The sequence below is a fragment of the Lissotriton helveticus genome, chromosome 11 (assembly GCF_964261635.1).
Source record: "Lissotriton helveticus chromosome 11, aLisHel1.1, whole genome shotgun sequence".
NCBI classification, from domain to species: Eukaryota; Metazoa; Chordata; class Amphibia; order Caudata; family Salamandridae; genus Lissotriton; species Lissotriton helveticus.
The window spans coordinates 1,050,934,361-1,050,956,787 of NC_136072.1; the positions used below are offsets into that span (position 1 = coordinate 1,050,934,361).

The window sequence follows — 22,427 nt, forward strand, 5'->3', positions numbered from 1 at the left end:
AGTGGCGACTTTCAGCCCTATGGCACTTCCCAGACACAGCGCCTGTTCCTAAGGCACAAACAAGTTCTGGGCCCACAGCGCTCCTACAGCAGCAGCAGCAGTTTCTCGAGTCTCTCAGCGCTAGTTGGAGAGATCCAGGGGTGAGGCAACCAGCGCTTCTTCCCTCAGCGCTGGCAATAGATGGCAAGCATTAGTTGCAGGGGTTAGCTGCAGTAGTTGGGAAGATGGAAGTCTTGAGCAGGCAAACTGGAGTTGGCACTCCGGGTTCCCCCTCACACTGGGCAAGGTCAGCAGGCTGGCAGGATCACTTAGCTATCTTGGGGACAGCAGGGCCTAACCTCAGTCAGCCTCAGTAGTGTAGCTTCCCCCTGGCCCAGCAGCCTATACTCCAGCGGAGGGTCCCCAGGTCCAGTAGTGCTCCAACTAACTGTCAGGTTTTCCCTTCCTTACCTTTATACCCCTAGGTCAGGTGACCCTACAAAAAGGCGGCAAGTTCTAGCGCCAACCTGGGGGGTTGGAAAATTCCAGAAGGCTCTGGGGACTCTGTGGTGGCTTCTCTGGTGACAAGAGGCGGGACGCTCAGGGTTACAGTAACATTATGTCCCAGCCTGATCCCCACTACTAGCACGCAGGAGGACAGTGGCCACTCCGCAGGAGCAGGGGCCTATGGTAACCATATTGTTAGGAGAGAGCACCTGCACCTCAGCACTGTTCACCAGCGGTAAGGCGCCCAGGCCCAGATGCATCAAGCTAAAAAACGCTCGCAAAGGGGCAGATTCTGCGACCGGTATTTTTGCATTTGGGATGCATCATCCCAAATGCAAAAATCGCAATTTAAGAAATCGCAAAATTGCGATTACTTGATATGCTATTGCATTTAAGGAATCTCAAATTGAGATTCCTTAAATGCAATGCATTAAAGTTAAAAAATTAGCAATTTTGCTAATAGGGGGCGCAAATTACCATGAAGTTGAACTTCATGGTAATTTAAAAAAACTTAAAGTGCATTTTTCAAAGTTCCATTTTACACACAGACATGCCCTTAGGGCATGTGTGTGCAAGATGTACCCATATGCAGATTTCAGGGGTGCAATAGGGTGTCCTTTTAACACCCTGGCACCCTTGAAATTGCAATCTCAATTTGCGATTCTCTAATTGAGAATCGCAAATTGAGATTGTCTTCCCATTCATTCCTGTGGGCCTCAAGGCCCATAGGAATGAATGGGGAGGTATTCCTTAACTGCGACTCGCAAATTGCGAGTCGAAATTAAGGAATTTTAAGAAATCGCTATTTTTTATGCGAGTTCTTCATGCATGGCATTTTGCTATTCCTTATTAGCGAATCCTTATTTTTCGCTAATAAGGAATCGCAAAATGGATGCTTGATGCATCTGGGGGTTATAGTCCTATGTCCAACAAAAGATGGTGGCAAAAATGGCAAAAAATGCGGGGTAAGAACACCCTAGGGCTGACAGGTCTAACACACAGGTAGCAGAAAGTATCAACTGCGGTCACAGGAAATGTATCCATGTAGAATGTTCTGCTTTGTTTGTCCCGTGGACCACAGGCCCTAGTATAAGTTTTGCTTTTGGTAATAAGTAATTTCCTTGCAGTTATAAAATCGCTAAAAGCATCCATTAAGCGTTGCAGTCCCACTGGAGTCCTAGCCAGCAGAACTGTGTCATCTGCATACAAAAGCACAGATATGGGGTGCCCAGCCACTATGGGGGCATTGGCAGGCACTGCTTGTAGGGTCTCATCTACCCCATTAATAAACAAAGAAAACAACAGACGCGATAATACGTATCCTTGCCGAATGCCTTTCTTAACTGCAAAGGTATTGGTGCATTCCCCCAAGAGGCCATAACAGACTTTACTCGTTAAATCCTCATAAAGTCTGGCCAGGACATAGACAATAGGCCTCAGTGCCCCCACAGAAAGCAAAGTGGACCAGAGAATAGTATGATCTACTAAATGAAAGGCGCTGCTCAAGTCAGCAAAGCAGAGGTATAATCTGCCGTCTTTGGCGTGGGTATACTTGCCTATTGGTAGATCAAGGTTCACACTTTGCTCTATGGTACCCAGGCCCTTCCTGAAGCCAAACTGAGAAGGTAAGTGTATAGAGTAATCCCATGCCCATTCTTCTAGTCTTTTTAGCAAGAGTTTACTCATCACTTTCACAGATGAATCTAAGAGTGATATAGGCTTGTCATTTTTAGGCTCTGATTTGTTGCCCTTCATAAAAATGGGGATAATAATAGATGTGCCCCATGTTGGCAGGATGTTTGTCTTCACAGCCATATTAAAAACCTTTGTTAAAATTGGGGCCCATAACTCAACATTATATTTAAAAACATCCACAGAAACCCGTCCGGTCCCGTGGCTTTACCACATTTGCTTTCTTTCAAAGCCCACAACACTTCTTGCAACATCATTTTTAAAGATGCCGGTGAATATAGCAATTTTTACTTATTTTGAATGGTTACAGTTGGTGCCATGTCTGGGCTAAAGATCCAAGTAAAGTTGGCAACCCACGTGTCACAAGCAACGTGTGACAGCAATCCCGGGAAAGAATCATCCTTTATAAAAGAGGAATTAACAGTATCCCAGAAGAGTTTACTGTCCCCTGTGTCTGCTGCTTGGGACAGTTTCAACCATGACTCATTTTGTAGTTCTTTTTTCCTACCTGATAGTACCTCTTTGTGTTTAAATCTCAGGGATTTAATCAATAGCTTGTCACTAGGTCGTTTACCGAGAGCCAATTTCAGGTTCCTGGTGACAGTGGTACAGGCATGGTCAAACCAGCCTTTACATTTAGGTGGTCCAGATTTAGTAGGGCAAGTCAGAAGGGCATCAATTATAGTAACAATGCCTGTATAATTAAAAAATATCTGATATGGGGTAACCACGTCTTCCAAGCAAGACATAATAAAATGATGGCCCTTAATACAGATATCTTGGAAAAACCGGGTCTGATCCACTCCATTCCACTTCATACGAGTCCCGTAGGGTCTAAATGGGACTATGTCAGCGACACGATTAGGGATCATTTTTCAAAGGAGACAAGGGAACCCAAAGGCAATACGGTAGGGACCTTGGGTGTATTGATTGTTAACAGAGACAGTGGTCCCTATACAGGAAGACTGTCAACATATGCTAGATAGACACTATGTTCTTTGTCCAGCCGGACAGCATTTATTCAACATTAGATATTTTAGTGAAGCATTAAATAGCATATACAAGTGGGACGCAACCTGCATCCAACTCCAGAACATATATGGGCAACATCAATTGTGAGTGGGGGGAGAGAAAAAGGGGGGGGGGAAATTTCAGGCAAAAACACAAATTCTGTCTTCAATATTGCTTTCCAGACTTAAATTACAGGAGAGTACCATTGCAAATTGTAATCCTACAAAATTTACAAACATATGGTACATAAGGTGTCGACGACGGTTCGATCCCTTTAGGAGAAAATCATGGGATCATTCTCAGGACAGTAATAATAAACATGCCTGTATGCAAACATTATAATCCATGTTTGTCTAATTAACATGTAATACAAGGTGGGAGGAAGAAAATTGGGGGGAAAAAGGGGATAAAAATACATTAGGGCATATAATGGCAGACCATACATGTATTACATCTGTAACATATGTGCAAAAAAGAAGATTCTTGGCTGTTGGGGAAATAGCAGTCATTTAATGCATTTAACGAACCGCATGTTAGGATGCTTGAGACCCGATCGGAAACTTGGTGATAAGTGAGGAAGAAGAAAACATGCGGAATGCGCGCAACCTAATGGTTTAGAAATGTACAGGGGCCTGTGTAAGTGAGGAAGAAATAAACATGTGGAATACCGGCAACCATATCGGTTAGGTGTACCGGAGCCAGTGTGGGGTTTCCAAAGTGAGGGCTAAAGTTGTGAATACATGCGGTAGAAAATTACCGTGAGAGCGGAGGAGTACACCCTAGGGCTGAACTGAATGGCACTGGAGGATGTCCTGAAAAGGAAATGGGACAGGAGCCTTGCACTCTACTATTTCCTTACTTCCTTATATCCTCCACTCTAAGATGGCCGTCTTGGTTCTCATCCAAATTTAATCCCCCGGGACCCTGATCACATGCCAAATCACGTCACCATTCACGTGCACCGCCTCGTGGTTATACTACCGCAATTTTTCATCCCTCAATTCGCATATTGACTGCCCTGCCTGAGCTGCAGCACCTGGACCGTATTGGAGTATTTACTCGGTGAGGGGATTCACGCCGATGCCGCTGGCACACCCGCCCGGTATTCTGCCCGACCTTGTACTTATTTAAGCCTTCGTTCCCTGGTCCGCCGTCGTGACGAAATTTATCACAGACAAACACTAACCAGTACCAGAGCGTCCAGCTCTTATCTCAAAGGGACGGTTTTAACTCCCGAAGCTGCTGGCTACTGCCCCTGCAGGCTCCCGGTACTACAAACTCATTCAATACACGGGTAAGGATTGCCGCTCATTACCCCGGGCTTCTCTCGCAATCCAAGCAAGAACCGCTTTTCTGAATATCCCGTTTCCTTTTCAGGACATTCTCCAGTGCCATTCAGTTCAGCCCTAGGGTGTACTCCTCCGTTCTCACGGTCATTTTCTACCGCATGTATTCACAACTTTAGCCCTCACTATGAAAACCCCACACTGGCTCCGGTACACCTAACCGATATGTTTGCTGGTATTCCGCATGTTTATTTCTTCCTCACTTACACTGGCCCCTGTACATTTCTAAACCATTAGGTTGCGCGCATTCCGCATGTTTTCTTCCTCCTCACATATCAACAAATTTCCGATCGGATCTCAAGCGTCCTACCAAGCGGTTCGTTAAATGCATTAAATGACTGCTATTTCTCACACAGCCAAGAATCTTCCTTTTTGCACATATGTTACAGCTGTTAATACATGTACGGTCTGCCTTTATATGCCCTAATATATATTTATCCCCTTCCCCCCCCCCCATTTTCGTCCTTCCACCTTGTATTACATGTTAATTAGACAAACATGGATTATAATGTTTGCATACAGGCATGTTTATTATTACTGTCCTGAGGATGATCCCATGATTTTCTCCTAAAGGGATCGAAACGTCGTCGACACCTTATGTACCATATCTTTGTAAATTTTGTAGGATTACAATTTGCTATGGTACTCTCCTGTAATTTAAGCCTGGAAAGCAATATTGAACACAGACCTTGTGTTTTTGCCTGAAGTTTCTCCCCCCCCCTTTTCCCCCCCAAACTCCCCCCCCCATGTTGCCCATATATATTCTGGAGTTGGATGCAGGTTGCGTCCCCCTTGTATGTGCTACTTATTGCTTCACTAAAATGTCTAATGTTGAATAAATGCTGTCCGGCTGGACAAAGATGGCCCACATACATGCCCTAAGGGCATGTATGTGGGCCACATGTGCACACATGTTAATTTCAGGGGTGCAACAGGATGTACTATTGACACCCTTGCAACCCTGAAATTGCATTCACAATTTGCGATTCTCTAATTGAGAATCGCAAATTAAGAATGTCTTCCAATTCATTCTTATGGGCCTCCTAGCCCATAGGAATGAATGAGAAGGTATTCATTATTTGCGAATCTCTATTTGCAATTCGCAAATAAGGAATAATTGGGATTCGCTAAAAAATGTGCTAATCCTACCTACATTTCGTTTTGCGATTACCAAAAAATCGCAATTCGAGAATCGCAAAACAAAAATTACCTACATATGCCCCATAGTGTCTATCTAGCACATGTAGACCAGTTGCTCCTTAGGTCTTCCTGTCTAGGGACCACTGTCTCTATTAAAAACGGTTAGGGATAACAGCAATAGGCTTGTCCCAGAGGAAAACTGACAAGATTCAACAGTTATGGTCACTCTTACCCTGACAAACAACCCTTGGTGGGGTGCACCACTTACATGCGTTAGCTGAAATTAAAATATGATCAATTGCAGATGTGGAGTTTCACTCAATAAAGGTTTGGATGTGGTTCCCATCACTATCCGGGGCATTTTTTAATAATTGTAGATCGAACTTAGTAATCATAGAATTTAATAAATTACCATATTCATTATGAGGGAAATGTGAGTAACCGAGCCCAGCTTCGACGGTCATACCACATGCCTGTATAGCAGAATGAGGGCATATTTGAATGTTAAAATCTCCAACCCATAAAAGTATAAAGCCGTTTGTATGTAATCGACTGGACAAGGGTCTCCAAGCCTCCTTCGAGTGCTAGGGCTACCCTTCCCCGGGTATTATTAAAAACATTATTATAGAAGTTGACCAGAACCATTTCCTGGCCTCCCCTAAATGTCAATCACAGAATTAATGAGTGGGGCCAATTGAAATTCTCCTCTTTAAGCTTACAGGGAGTTTGTTTGATATTAAAACCATAAACCCCCCTTTGGCTGTCCCTGCTGTGGATGTCTCGGCCTTCATCCAATGTGTCATGAAACCCTCAAAATAAACAGTCTCAATACACTAAGTATTATAAACTCCATCCATTCTGGGGTACCCTGTTTTGGCTAAACCCCCCATACTCCATGTCACAATTCTGTACCCACCAACCAGCCCTTGACCACTGCTACTTGGTAGCGCTAAATGGGATGGAGCAGTTACTATGTGTGTAAGATCTACTACGCCGTTACAAGGAGACGATGAAGGGGGGTAAGATGACAGCGCTTTGTTTAGGTCGATTGACATATGTCCCCATTTCATGTCAATCGATATCATGAAGGTAACTCAATACCTGATATCTATTAGAAACCATCACTGACTGGGGTGGGGGGTATGCGAGAACAGGGTAGTTAACTAGTGGGTCTGGGCTAATTGTATTATGTATGGAGGACTGAAAGTGCCTGTAAAAGTAACCCAGGGGCTGAAGTGACATGTTATCATCCAATTAGGTATGACGTACCTCCCCCATAAGGGCACCCGTAGCACATCTAGGTTCCCTAAAATTAATTATAATACAGTCTCCATAATGATTTCCAGTGTACTCTGCTTACGAACAAAATTTGTTAGGCATCCCTCGCCGGGAAGTGGCAGTTCCTATTAAGCCAATAGATAACCTTGTTCTTTAAAGAGTCATAGGATTCTGTTTGGCCCGGTGTAGTGAGGGGGCGTTAACTATAACTGCAACATAGGGGACACATTCTGGGGGTAAATTAATAGTGATCTTAGCATCTACAGCATTGGTTTCTGTACTATTGGCAGTACTATTCTCTGCTAATAGCATGGCTCGTTCGCTTCTACCATGTAATGATTGCACGGTAGCAGCATTAGTTAACCGTGATAGGGTATGTGTTTGAGATATAGGTGCCAGTAATCCCTTGTAATCCCCGGGAGTAGCTTCAGGTAAGGTGCTTGTATTCCCTGACTTAATTGTATTAGCACTTATACTCATTATATTATGCCTTAATGAGTTGGTTATTAGTGTTGTCGATGGAGCTAATGTCCTATCAGCCCTATAGGGTCCATCCTCAATTTGTCTCAGGGGCATGGTAAAGTAACGTGTCTTAATCTGTTAAACTATGTTAGATAATGTCTCTAACTTTTCAAGTATTGGTGCTATCAGGACTTCTAATCTAGTGGAAATCTCTGCCAGTAATGAGGCCCATTGTGAATTCCCCAAATCGCATGATATGCTTCCAGCCTCTGTACTAGTAGGGGCCACAATCTTGGGGGTGTTTGGTCTTCTAGGGCCTCCAGGCATAACACGTTTTTTTTGCATTTCCTTTTCGGGGTAGGGGGATTACAAAGAGTAATGCTGGTACTAAGAGGTTGTGTAGACTCATTCGTTAAGGAGGCATCTAAGCTATCTGTGACTCTAGGGCCAATAACTTCTGTGGTTGGGCTCTTATTAACGGGGGTATAACTGTGGCATCCCTAGGAGAAACACTAATCTCACTCCCATGCCCTCTAGAGAGGCATTGTTTAATGATATCTATCTCCTGGGAGATGAGCCTACGCCCGGGCTTCAGTACAGCCCACATACTATCTCTCATGGACACTTGTGCTATACCCATGTACCTTCTCACACCAGGGAGGTTAACTAATGAAAGGATGAATGGGTTATATGATATGACCAGGATGTAATGTATGGTGTACAAGTAGCATGTTGTTTATTTATGAGATCACTGATTCGTATGTACTGTATTATACAATGAAATGCTAATAAAAACGATTTACAAAAAAAAAAAAAAATCTATCTCCTGGGAGATCACATTGACTGCCCTCACCAGAAAGGAATCAATAGAGCGCTTCGGATATTGGAAAATAATAGCCAAGAAAGTCCATATAGGATGACCAGCAATTAATTGCACAAAGGTAAATGCGTCCCACATATACTAGTAGTGATACACAGCTAAATTGTCACAATTGCCATACTACCATAAACCTAGGAAAATAAAACAAAACCTTTGTGCTGTACTTTGGGGGCAGACGGGAAAACAGTACTTTTTAACAAATGGTGTCCAAAATAACGGGGGGGGGCAGCCTTATCCGGTCGTGACGGGCAAGGATGAGCCCACCCTTGGCCCGCACGCGTCCCGTGCAGCGGGTCTCCTGTGCTGATTATAAGCACCTCCTGGCGCGAAATTGATCACGCGGCTGCGGCCGTTTCCCTTGGGCTGCCTGGGAGCTGAAGTCCAATGCCGGCTGCAGGAAAAAAGTATAGTCTTTCGATTTAATAAAAATCATAAACTATACTCCTAGTGTGAGTTTGTGTATGTCTATGAGGTGAAAAGAGGTTTGAAGTCCACTAATAAATACTCTTGTGAGTATCACAAGACTGATTATTGCCTAAAATGCCTCTTCGTCATGTAAAGCTCAGAGGAGTGCATGGTTTATAGTCTATTGAGTTCTCCGTCTCATGATGGTATGTTGACTAATTCTGTGCTGCCAGAGAGACTAAAGCTTACAAATCTCCAGCCATATCCTGTAGAGATTCTAGAAAATGTAGCAGAAGATGCCATAAGATGCTTTGAGAGAACTTTCACGTACACCAAGTAGTTCTGTGAATTGTGCAAATGGTCTTAAATCTGAACATTACATTGGCACAACAATATGTGCAGTGCAACTATTTAGGAGTTATTACCGTAAGTTGACTATGTTTGGCGGTCTACATGTTTCAGCCTGTTAAAAAAGTGGAAGGGCTTTCTTCAGGACCAGGTGAGTGAATAGTGAGTGGCAAAGGTGAAGGATGCCACGTGAAACCTGTTGAGATACCTAAACACGCGCTAAGGTGTATGGTGTAAGTGTCGGCAGCCGGGACTACGAGGGACCTATTCAGGTTTGCAGCAGAGGAATCTCCAAGACCAAATCGGATTCTTGGATGATCACCCTTACCCCGATATTCTGCCTAATATCCCCATACATTGTATTTTTTCAAGTGTCAGTGTGTACGCCGACACTTACACCACACACCTGAATAGTTGCACTACACATATTGTTTTTTAACCATATCCTGAGCCGCCAATATTAAAATTAGAAGCAAGGATTCTCAGAGATATTTTTAACTGTAATAACTCACTTCACAACACATTTATGCACACCTGCTCTGCTGTAATCAGGCGTCGTAGCACAACCGGGAGGCACTCGGCGGCCCAGTTGGCCCCAATGTTGAAGCATGACACCAACCAGGTTGGTGTGTGAGGGGTCTTTTAAGAACACCTAATTGGTCCATATTCATACTACATACAGTGTTCTAACTGCATACACATATCGAGTCCGTCCATATTGTTTAAGTTTAGTATCCTTTTGGGGAACGGGACGCACCCCTAGTCTTATCCCTAGCTCTCCCCTTGATTTTTTTCTAATTTCATATCTAAGCCATAGGCAATCTACAGCACACCTTAATTCTGCTGAAAATCGCCGACCACATGACTTACAAAATATATTGTAAAAATGTAAGTAAATCACATCAACTATTTTAATGCTGTCAAACATTTTATTTCAGGATGTAGAATATACAGTGACACTTTTCAAGCAAGTCTGCAAAGGGGAGGATCCAGTCTGGGAATTTTTTGGACGACTTCGCAGTCACTACAAGCCTATTCAAACTTTAATATTTGGCATCAACGTGGATTGTGATGAAGCAAGACTCCTAAGTCTTGGGATGGACAGAAACTTGGTTGGTACAATTACAACTGATTGTGATAAAAAAAAGTAATAAGATGCAGCAAAACATTTAATCAGTTCTAAATGTTAATGCTCATTGTATGGGGACATAACTACGTAATTCTAAAGAGCTTGGGTCCAGTTCAGCAAGTTTTGCATAGTGATTATCCAATATCAAAAAGTGAGTCACTCCAATAGTTTTGCAGTTCTAGGCATTCAGTGGAATTAAGCAACGTTCATGCATTGCAATGAATTGCAGAATGTATGCTAATAGCAACACCTTGATGATAATGTGACTCAGCCATGAATGCATGGCACATGTGCTGGCAAATTTCATATAGAGTGGTAATGTCTTTTGTCTTTCCTGCTGACTACAAAGGATCATGATGTTGATGTCAGCCGCCAATCATATTACACGCTCTCTCAATGAAGGGTGACTTGTGGGCACTGACCATGTGTAGGCCGCTCCAGTAATGTGCAAAAAGTCACCTGGTTGTACTACTGCCTTACTGAAATGTGAAATTCTCTAGAAGCCATGAACTGCATAAAATGCTCATCCTGTGGCTGTGCACTTGCACAGCGAAGCTGAATTGATAGACCCTCATAATTTGGCAATGATTCTTTTGAGTATAATGAACCATCATCGGTTCTCTCATCCATTTGTTCATGTAAAAATATCGCAAAGATAGCAGACATTATTCAGGGTGATATGGCTTGAACGGACAACTTTCTCAATAAATGTCTTTTTCAACTGTTATAAAATGTGGTGCAAAATTGTACAGAGTTTGAGCAAATGTGTGTAGTCTGGATCCAAAGTACTAGGATTCTCAATCCTTGGGTCTTCCATCGCTTAACATGCCTGAGTCATCCGCGTCGTCAAGGTGGGAAGCCCCACAGTAACTTATAAAACAGCAGTATGAACTCAATATCACTTTAGAAACACACTCCCCTCATCTTATAGTTGAGTGCCCTGGATCTTACCCCTCCCAGAGGCCATAGTAACTCAGATTTCTACCACATGTTGTGTGGAAAGAGACTACCAGAGTTTTGCTGTCTCTTCAGACAGATAAGTAACACTCTCACTTTACTTAAATCTTTCTCTAGATTGTGGATGTTGAGCTCTTCTCTAGATTGTGGATGTTGAGCTCTTCCACCGCTACCTCTGGTTTATATAATTAAATTAATTTTGGACATGGCAAAATCTTCGAATTAGATACTCTTGAATCAAATCAAATAATGCTTTATTTGATTATTAAAAAAAACACCAAAGCAACATATAAGAAAATATTCAGAATAAAAACCTCAAATTTAAAAAGGTAAAATCTATAGAAGAATACCGACATTATAATGTATTTTACTAGTCTCAACCAAAACTTTAAAATAGTCCTAATCAATATATTAAAATATGCTTAGATGAATCCTGGCCTTTTCCAAAGCATTCGCCCACATCCCTCCCCACCAAAGAATACTGCTATCTGTTTCGGGGCTCTAATTATAATACGTGACCTTGTAGAATAAAATAATCAAGAGGTCAAGATAAAAAATATATGTAAATCACAACTTGGAGGCTTAACCTCCCACAGACAGAATGAATTCATGCTTGCGCCACACCGCAGACAGATAGCGGCTAACAGAACAAGCATTAGAAATGCAATCGGGCTCGGATTTATTTGAGTTTGAGCTAATGGCATTGTAAATGGTAATGTATTTTTGCTAAGTGTTATGGAGTGTGTTAATGTGGTGTGTAGTGGAATTATGTGTGTTAGATTATAATTGTAGCAATGGTGGCATGCTGTGTTTTTACATGAATATGTTTAAAACTAAAGTGTACCATACTGAGATTGCTACAATACTTAATTGTGGATGTGTAACAATCGATGCATGTACTGATGGCCGTGACTGCCTGTAGAAATTGTGCACTGATGGCTGGTGGTGAGCAGTAGCATTGGTGGTGGTGGTACTGCTGGCCGTAGTACTGGTAGTGGTAGTACTGGTGGTGGTGGTACTGGTGGTGGTGGTACTGGTGGTGGTAGTACTGGTGGTGGTAGTGGTATTGGTAGTGGTAGTACTGGTAGTGGTAGTACTGGTGGTCGTGGTACTGGTAGTACTGGTGGTGGTGGTAGTGGTAGTACTGGTGCCTGTAGTACTGGTAGTACTGGTGGTGGTGGTGGTACTGGTGGTGGTAGTACTGGTGGTGGTGGTGGTACTGGTAGTACTGGTGGTGGTAGTACTGGTGATGGTGGTACTGGTGGTGGTGGTAGTGGTACTGGTAGTACTGGTAGTGGTAGTACTGGTAGTGGTGGTGGTGGTGGTGGTGGTATTGGTAGTGGTAGTACTGGTGGTGGTGTTACTGGTAGTACTGGAGGTGGTGGTACTGGTAATGGTAGTACTGGTGGTGGTAGTACTGGTAGTGGTAGTACTGGTAGTGGTAGTACTGGTGGTCGTGGTACTGGTAGTACTGGTGGTGGTGGTAGTGGTAGTACTGGTGCCTGTAGTACTGGTAGTACTGGTGGTGGTGGTGGTACTGGTGGTGGTAGTACTGGTGGTGGTGGTGGTACTGGTAGTACTGGTGGTGGTAGTACTGGTGATGGTGGTACTGGTGGTGGTGGTAGTGGTACTGGTAGTTCTGGTAGTGGTAGTACTGGTAGTGGTGGTGGTGGTGGTGGTGGTATTGGTAGTGGTAGTACTGGTGGTGGTGTTACTGGTAGTACTGGAGGTGGTGGTACTGGTAATGGTAGTACTGGTGGTGGTAGTACTGGTGGTGGTAGTACTGGTAGTGGTGGTACTGGTAGTGGTGGTACTGGTGGTGGTACTGGTAGTGGTAGTACTGCTGGTGGTAATAATGGTAGTGGTAGTACTGGTGGTGGTACCGGTAGTGGTAGTGCTAGTGGTGGTGGTACTGCACGCGGGTCTGTAAAATTGGAAGTGTATGGCGGCCCTGCGACTGTATGCATTTGTAAAGTCTGCACGTTTGAAGCCTTGTGGCGCTGCAAGCACGTGTGTCTTAAACATTGCAAGGTTGGTGGCACTGCACTTATGTCTGCATAGCTCACGTTCTACGTGGCACCGCACCCGTCCCTGTGAATATGAAGACACGTTCATAAAGCACGAGTTCGTCGTAAAATCAAAGCGTTACTAAATTTCTCATTTAAAAATGTAGAATTTTGGAAACTATCATGTGCACTGGTAAAAAAACACACATTGAGTCCATAGAAAGGAGACATAGCTAAAGCTATTCTCCAGTAGGTGCAGCAGAGAGTGGGCGCGGGTTGTAATTGGGATGTACAGATTGTGTTTACCTCTGGATAGAATGTTGATTAACCAATGGACAGTAGAGAGATGGCAGCGGCTGTCGATCATGATGATGAAACCTATGTTTCACAGGGACTGGGATGTCTTGTTCATATTTACGGATCCCTAGGACCTATAGGCTTATACCACTGCATTTTGTTAAATAAAAGCACTGTGTATGTGGGTATGCAGCTGTGTGGACATGCATATATATATTATTTACATAATGTGTGTGTATATATGTATATATATATATATATATATATATATATATATATATATATATATATATATATATATATATATATCAACGTTTGTAGACATCCGTGCAACATCGGATGTATTCATAATGCATTCTTACCAGTGGTCAGTTGCACGGATGTCTACAAACGTTGACTGTATTTTAGCACCATACTCTATAGGTCCACGTTCGATGAGACTGCCACTCTATTTCTGTAAACATGCATGCACCTTTCCATTGTTTGATGAAGAAGGTGCGATGCCAGCTCATACAGGATTTCGTTACAGAAGTATTTGAATTGAATTTCGTTGTATGTCAGTTACTTTTGAGAGTTCAAAGAGTGTGCATACGTAGCTGCAGCGCTGTGCATGACGGGTGCTTCTATTACACGCTTTACATAAGGGGCACTCTGTTTGCAAAAATGTATTTAATGTTTACTAGTGCGGCTTCAGTCGCTGGATTATATTTAGGTCGTTTATATTACAGGGGGGTTATGTGTTCTGTTTGCAACCTGCCTGCCTTATTACAGTCTCTGATATTCTAATGCAGTTATAACTAGACAGATCATTGGCTAAACTCTAAACCAAGCCTTTAGTTTTTACGTGGTCGCGGGGCCACACATCAGCCTGCCCCAGGTCACACGGCTTTGTGAGATCTCCAAATGTACAATGCGAGAATAGTAGAAACTGGGCTACCTCTCCTCACGAGGCGCAGTCCTTGAACTGCGCCATAATTGCTGTTAATTCTGCACCCTTTAACTCACTACAAATGCTGAAACGCAGTCTCCGTTTGAAGATATATCCGTATATTTTGCATTGCGGCCATGTCATGTCGCATTCGTTTTGTTATGGCGGCTCTCTCTTTAAAAACACTTATTCTCCACGTACAGCAGTCTGGACGTTACTCACGGCCTTGTCGCCCTTCGTGCTCGTATACACGGCCTCGCTGTTAACTGCGTCATTCATTCCTTCGGAGCGCTAGGCGCTGTGATATTGCGCTTTACCTTGCTGGTTCTGGGAGGGATACTGTGTTTGCAGATGTGTCCTGGGGAGGCCCCGAGGTCACTCTATAACCTGCAGTGGGGGCTTCAGACAACCGCTGCCTATGTGGGGCCTCCTGCAGACTGCGCCCACAGGACCGCACGGCCCTGCAAATAAAACTGCTTCCCCGCGGCTGACACAAGCCAGATCACTGCAAATTGATGGCCCTGCTTTTCTCGTGAGACAGACCCGGAAAATGTAGTTGTGTCTGATGGATATTGGGCTCCGTCTACACGAAGCTGCAAGAAACGTCCTGGAGGTCGGAGAAGCTCTGTTCAGATCAGATGTTCAGTGCACAGCTTCAACCGAGGGTACGTACCTGCAGGAATGTAGCGAGGTACAATGCGAAACTAAATTACAAGACAGTATGTGGAGGGAGAAACCCGCTCTGTAACGCGCTGCAGAGTTCTACGAGTGTGCATCTCAGGAATCCCTTTCAGAGAAATAAAAATGTCTTAAGAAGTGTGAGTATACGAATCATATTGATTTGTGTGATGGATTGTGCAATTATAAATAAATTGGTCCTGAAGTTTCCAATTCTTCAGTTAAATAAACAAAAACACCTTTCGGAAATACTGCTTATTTCGCATGGACAATTTGCCGAAAATGTCGGAAAGAAACTGGAACAGAAAAGTGTGCAGGCCCGTCCCTTGCGGTCTGAGCGCATGCCAGGAAACTAGATTTCTGTTCGAAAGTCCTCATTACCGGCCCTTGCTATCTGGCGGCAGCGTTTAATGGGCTGCGCGGGATTCTTTCCGAAGCGCCGTGTGTTTTGGTTGCTCCGTATCCTGAGCCAGCTAGCGCCTTAAGGAGGCATGCGCCTACGCCTGGGCGCCAAGGGTGCTCGGCTCCTTTTGTTTCGACGTAGTTACCTCTCGCAGTCCACGACAAACTTGGGAAATGTAGCTCTAGTTTACCATGCCAATGTTATCACGGTCCTCTCAGGAAGCTGCGCGCTGAGAGCTGCAGAATTGTGAACGCGCCCGGCCATCTGGATTCACTAACGGAGGCACGCTGACAGCTCCTAATTATAATTAATGTACTTCTTAGCGCAAGCACGCACGAAATATGCCCAAAATGGCGGAACTAAACTACATTTACCCTATCACTTCAAGCCTATTAAAACGAAAACACAAGGAAGACGAATCAATGACCAGATGACAGAAAACGCTAAGGAATGTCTGGAATTTCTCTCTCCAAGGCCCTAGGAGATACTTCTTCTTTTTTTTCTCCTTTAACATTAGTTCTCAAACTCCTCCCAGTTTCACTGGGAAGGAGTCCGAGCCCTAAAAAACTACTGGTGTAGAGCTGTCTCTTGTCAGAATCCTAAAAGCTACTGAGTGGATTTTGGTCCCAAGATTTAAACATATTGGGCATATCCACTTGCACCTCAAATATTAATTTTCTGGGCAACAGAGCAGTTAATGCTCCATAGTCTCCGGTTTTGACCCACAAGCAGGGCAAAGAGTGGAACCAGTGTCCATGTTCCAACTTCAGGTAAACACTTTTGTAGGCAGACAGCCAAAACGAAAAATAACATGCAAACTCTTAGTGAGTGCAGGAGTAATTATATCAAGAGAGACTTCAAAAGAGGGCATGTCCTTAAATTCAAGGGATTTCTCAGTCAGCTGCCCATTAGTCTTTCGCAAAACAAAGTGTTCGCGGAAAAAAGCCCAGTAATTTTCTTTTATGATTCTAGCTTCAGACTTGCGAACACTGATAGCGTTATGCCAAAAGGTTTCAAAACCAAACTTCAGGAACCAATTTGCGTACAAAATTAAACAAAGGGAGTTGTTGAACATTGCTAATGGCCATGATTTCCCTTAAAGAGTCCCTATATTCCTTAAGTTCTGGAGTAGTTCACAGACGTACCCAGAACACAAGTGGCTTAAGTGGGGTCAGGTACGAGATTCATCTAATGCCTATATTAAAAACAAGCATTGGCATTGCCAATAGGTCTCGCTTTTGGGCCCTTATAAGTAGTTATGCAGCATAATTTCCTTGTTGCAACAACATAAAATGTCGCATGCATAAACACTTAGATGGTCCCAAAAGCGAGCCCTATTGGCTATTTGCAATGCAATAAGTCTTGCATTTAGGCAACTTTAGGCTGTTGGCATAGTAAATGACAATGCCTTTTCAATTTATTGTAAAAGTAAAATTTTTTGAAAGTTATTGTCATTTACAATGCCATTATGTTCAATTTAAGTAAATGGGAGACCTATAGCATTGCAAATGATTGTTATTTATGATGTGTAGCCTGGCGTTGCGTGTGTGAGTGGCGTTGCGTGTGTGAGCGGCGTTGCGTGTGTGAGTGGCGTTGCGTGTGTGAGTGGCGTTGCGTGTGTGAGTGGCGTTGCGTGTGTGAGTGGCGTTGCGTGTGTGAGTGGCGTTGCGTGTGTGAGTGGCGTTGCATGTGTGAGTGGCGTTGCGTGGATGAGTGGGGTTGCGTGGATGAGTGGGGTTGCGTGGATGAGTTGCGTTGCGTGTGTGAGTGGTGTTGCTTGGGTGAGTGGCGTTGCGTGGGTGAGTGTGGTGTTGCGTGGATGATAGTGGGCTTGCGTGGGTGTGAGTGGCGTTGCGTGTCTGTAAGTGTTGCTGTGTGGGTGAAAGTGGCACAGAGCCTTTGATGTGGCCTGGCGCAGGAGAAATGCTGCTGCTGCTAATTAAATACAAGAGCGGCCGGGAAGCGGCCGGGAAACACAAGTACGGCCGGCCACATAATTAGGGGAGGAGAAGCCGCACAGCACACGCTGGGAGAAGCCCTTTGATGTGCTGTGCGGCCGGGATGCGCGCTCTGTGCTGGGGGAGGGGGGAGGGCCATTAGCCTGAACTCGCGGCAAGATCAAACGAAGGGTGGGAGGGACATTGAGGAACAGATGGCCATGAAAGTGTATGGGCCAAAAGCGCGTGACTGTGGCCACGTGCACTCGAAGAAAACGCCACGAAAAAATGCGGTGGTTTGACAATCAGTTCGAGCACTTGAATTCTCGCCATTTCCCATTCCTTCGGAATGGTAAAGGACGAGACCTAAAAAGCGGGGTCAGGGGGATTCTGACTGGACAAGCAAGGAATGATCTAGCAAAACTGTTCTCCGCTATAGCCAATTCCTGGGTATTAATATATTCCCAAACATCAGCTCCATAGGAAGCAGCACCTTGTGCTTTCACACAATATACTTCTAGTGTGGGAGACCCTGCACGAGAGTTTGATACTTTATGCAGCCACAAAATACCTGAGGCTCTATGCTTGAAAAGAAGTATACTCTTATTAAGTTGGGGCTCTCAGCTAAGTTTGTCTGAGATCTTGACACCTAAATAATCTATGCTATGCCCTGTTTCTAGAGAATCAGTTCCTACCCTCAAAATGCAATTTCTGGCCGTCCCTGTTCTGAACACCATAAACCATTTAACTGCATTAAATTATAAGCCTCTGCTTGTACAAATATCCTGAAATGAATTAATCAGTACCTGTGAACACATGAGTGTTTTTGTAATCAAAAGTGAGTCGCCTGCGAACAATAACATTGGAATTGTTTTGCTATTTGAAAGAGGAGAATCATTCTGGCAGTCTAAAAAAAACTTGTACAACTTAATTAATATATAGGTTAAATAAAGTGGGAGCGAGGACTCACCCCTGACGTACACCACACAAAATAGGAATTCAGTCCGTCAGCTCCCCTTTACTACCCCTGCAGACCTGGGCATAGCTTTCTATGTGCAACTTGGCAATGAGGTTCATCAAGTTCCCAGGAACCCCCATTTTTAGCAACACACCCCACAATTTCCTCTGTGAACCAGATCAAAAGCGGCCCTAAGGTCCTCAAACGCCATATACAATTTCTGCTTGCGAAGTAGTGCATATTTCCAATGGAGAAGAGACAGAGAAAAAAACTTGGTTGGATGTGCAGGTCTTCAGACAAAATCCGTCTTGAAGTGGTGACAAAACTGAATTATCGTAAACCCACCTTAGTAGTTTTTCCAGGACTTGCCTTGCATACTTTTTTTGTAGATTGTCCAAAAGGCTTATATGCCTATAATTGGAGGGAATACTTGGATCTCCCTTCTTACACACCGGGATAATTTCAGCACCCCTCCAAGTGGACGGAATTTCCCCTCCCCTTGCTATGGCATTAGAAATAAGATTAATACAACTTGTCCAGATCAGGGGTTCAGATTTGAACAAGTCACAGGGGATTTTGTCAGGTCTTGGGGCTTTAGCAGATTTTAATGAAAAATGTACATCCACTCTTCCGCCGCTACCTCTTAGGTGATTAAAATAATTTTGACTTGGCAATATCTTAAACAAAGGATCCTCTTGAGCCATGTTGCAAGATAAATGTTTATACTGATCCACATAATAAAATGCATATATTGTCCTTATATAGATCATACTGCAAAAGTCTGCAAAATCTGCAGGAAATGCTCTGCCAAGACTCTCAGTGACCTGCAAAATCTGCAGGAAATGTTTTGCCAAGACTCTCAGTGACTGTATAAGAAGGCTACTAGGGTGGCTTTATACATTTCTTCGGGGCAAATCTGCCCAAAGGGCCCCTCAAGATAAGACAGTGCATGAGTGCCATCTTTAGACCTCCAACATTCCAAAGAAGGTTTGAGGAATTAAGTCTCTGAAAAAAATGGAACAGACCTGCCTTAAAGTGCAAAAGAAAAGAACCTTCGTCCTCACCCATGTCTCCACCATTGTTTCCTCAGATGAAAAGATCTAGAAGGGATCTATGGCACAATCTACAGCCCAGGCCAAGTTTAAATCAGATGCCAGGACACACAAAAAGAATGTGGTTACTCACCCCAATACTATTATTTGTACCATCAGCCACTGGAGTATTATCTGAATTATCCACGATTATGGGAAAAGGAGTGTTCAATAGGTTGTGGAAATTATGATAGGCACTATGAGTCTGCGTTAGAGTTTGGAAGATGGTTACTCCATCACTAATGTGACAGATATGCCGTCCGCCTTCTGGCAAGTCCACTAGTATATCATTTTAATATAATGCCCTTGTAATAAGGCGAACACGTACTGTTCTTGTAAGGTCTTATCTGCCACTAACAATTTCAAAGTGTACTTATGGGGAACATCCCACCAGTGGATGGTGCTACATCTGTGCCTATGGAAGTTGTAGTTTGTGGGGACATCCCACCTGTGACTGGTGCTACATGTATGACTCCAGAAGTTGCAGCTCTGGTGATGTAATTTCTTACTCCTTATTATGCTATTTCCCTCTTTCTCCATGTTCCCTGTGACAGTGACACAGAGAAGGTCAAATAATCCAGGCACTCTTTTACACAGCTTTCCCCAGACAGGGAAGGAAGAAGGATGAATGCTTTTTGAAAGAGTATCTTCTGTGACAGCCACATCGATGAAAACACCTAATGACATGGCACTCTTGGGCTGATACGATCAACAGTTTATATGGAGAAAACATGGGAATCTAGCCGTACTTACAAGCCAGATCTAAAAATACAATGAACGTCAATGTACACTTACTTAAACAACTGCTATGTATGATGTCGTCTTGTATATGTATCATCTCATTGTGCTATCAGAGAATGATCCCAATGCAAGAAGAACTTGACAGGCAATGGTTGCACATATTAGGCTCCCTCGACAAAATTCAGTTCATAGTAATAATAGGGTTATCTTCCATGGGGGACATTGGCAAGAATACCAGTGTGAGCCTCTTATACCTTCCACCTCAACTTAAATTAGTTGTAGCCCCTAATACCTCAATGGAAGGAGAGGCAAACCTCCACATGCATGTGCTGGAATTAAGAACCATCAGTAAAGACCTACAGTCTTTCCTACCCCAAGTACATCACTTATTGATGTTAATCCAGATGATGGTTTACATAACAAAGCAGGGAGGCAAAAGATCTCACGTACTTTATATAGAGGCTAAACGTCAGTGCAACTGGGCCATACAACACCATATTTCAGCAAAGGCAAAGAACTTACTTGAAGCAGAAAATGATCAAATGGATTACCTCATCTGCTTAATTTAGGATTGGCAGAATGGGAACTCCAGGCAACCTAATGAAGAAGGTGGTTGATGGAGGAGGAAAACCAAGGGTGGACATGTTTGCAATAAAACAGGAAATGCCAGATCTACAAAAGCAGGTACCCAAAAGCAGGAACTTTGGGGGAAAATATTTTTGATTGCTTTGCACGGGACATATATGTATGGTTTTCCCCTTCTTAGATTAATTCCAAGGGTGGTCGCAAAGCCAAAACAAAAAGCATGCTGGATGGTCCTAATCCCTTCGACTTGGACCTGAGATTTCTGGTTCATGGACCTGCTTCATCTAGCAGTTCTGCCGCCCAATCTACTGGGGTCACAGAAAAGCCGTCTTTCATCACAAACTGGGTACATTGAAACTATCAGTCTGGCTCCCAAATTCCATGAATTATCTCATTTAGGCATCCCTGCTACCTGTAGAAAGATAGGGGCACACTGAGCATCAATCCACGATCTATTCCAAATGGTCCTACTGATTTTCACCTCAACAAACCGACTATATTCAATGTTTTCTTTCAGAAACTATTCAACTCTGCAGGAAGAGCTTTGCACTATTGATGTGTGCATATGTCCTACATTCCTTCTAGACCAGAGGAAAGACTTAAGAAAATTAGTTGCTCATAGCATTTTCTACTCCATGATCTATCATAATCTAAATAACGAACCTCAAGATTGGTATCAGCAGGAGGGTAGAGCTGGCTGAGTATCAAGATTGTTGCTGAATAGCGTGGTTGATGTCACTGCCACACAAATCAGATACAATCATTCACCTACTTGCACTATCCATACAACAGAACCACACTGCCTGCTTGAGTATAATCCCATTAACAATTTCAGCAACCTGGATTGCTAAATGGACCTGCAGACGGTGTAAATCCTGTGCCATCTGGTAATGCAGTGAGGAGCCTTGAAGTCAGCACAGAGGAGATGAAATGGCACAGCGCTCGTGATATACTACTCCAACTAATTACCTACAGGGAAGGGGGCCAGGCACCTGGACTGGCAACCTTCGGGTGCCTAAGCAGTCCTGCAGTTGTGTGATTCCTTGCTGTCAACTGGCCATCCGGAGCACATTGACCCGTCTGTTCTGAAAAGAAGAGTGGCTGGCAGAGGGCAATCTCAACTAGGCCCAGAGTCCCAAGGGACATCGACCCATTTGCGCAGAGACATTTTAAGGCATCGGCAAAGTGGGCAATTGCCCAGGACCTCCACATTTCCAGGGGCCCATGGGGAAAGTGAACTTTCTCTCCATTTTAATTCTGTCTATTCTATTTCTCTATTTAAACCCCTCCCTGCCTCCCTGGTGTCATCTTGAGGATTTTTTTGGGTACCAGGAAAGACATATTTCAGTTGTTTTCATGTGACCCTGTTAACGTTTAACCTATAGTTTAGTATTCTGGCAGCATGCGCTCTTGAATTAGCAGTATATTGGTAATAACATTTAAATTTGTCATGTAAAAGTGCCCCAAAAATCTTTTAAGATGACACTGCATTTGTGCTGGAAAGAAAAAAAGCTGACAGAGGGCAATCCAGCTAGACCCAGTGTGACAAGGGACATCAACAAGTCTGTGCTAAAAAGAGTGGCCAACAGATGGCAGTTCCGCCTGGGCCCAGCATGTGCCACAGTGTCCCCAGCACTAATGGAAGGGAGTATGTACTTTACCATGTGGA

At 43.7% G+C, this 22,427-nt stretch overlaps 1 protein-coding gene across 1 annotated transcript in view; it reads left to right on the top strand.

The window, feature by feature from the left end:
• CFAP251 (cilia and flagella associated protein 251) overlaps positions 1-22,427 on the top strand; it is a 591,575-nt gene that overhangs the window by 328,750 nt on the left and 240,398 nt on the right. Inside the window, exon 14 of the mRNA XM_078667546.1 lies at positions 9,987-10,160. Within this exon, the coding sequence (XP_078523672.1) occupies positions 9,987-10,160 (174 nt within the window). The remainder of the gene's footprint in view (positions 1-9,986; positions 10,161-22,427) is intronic.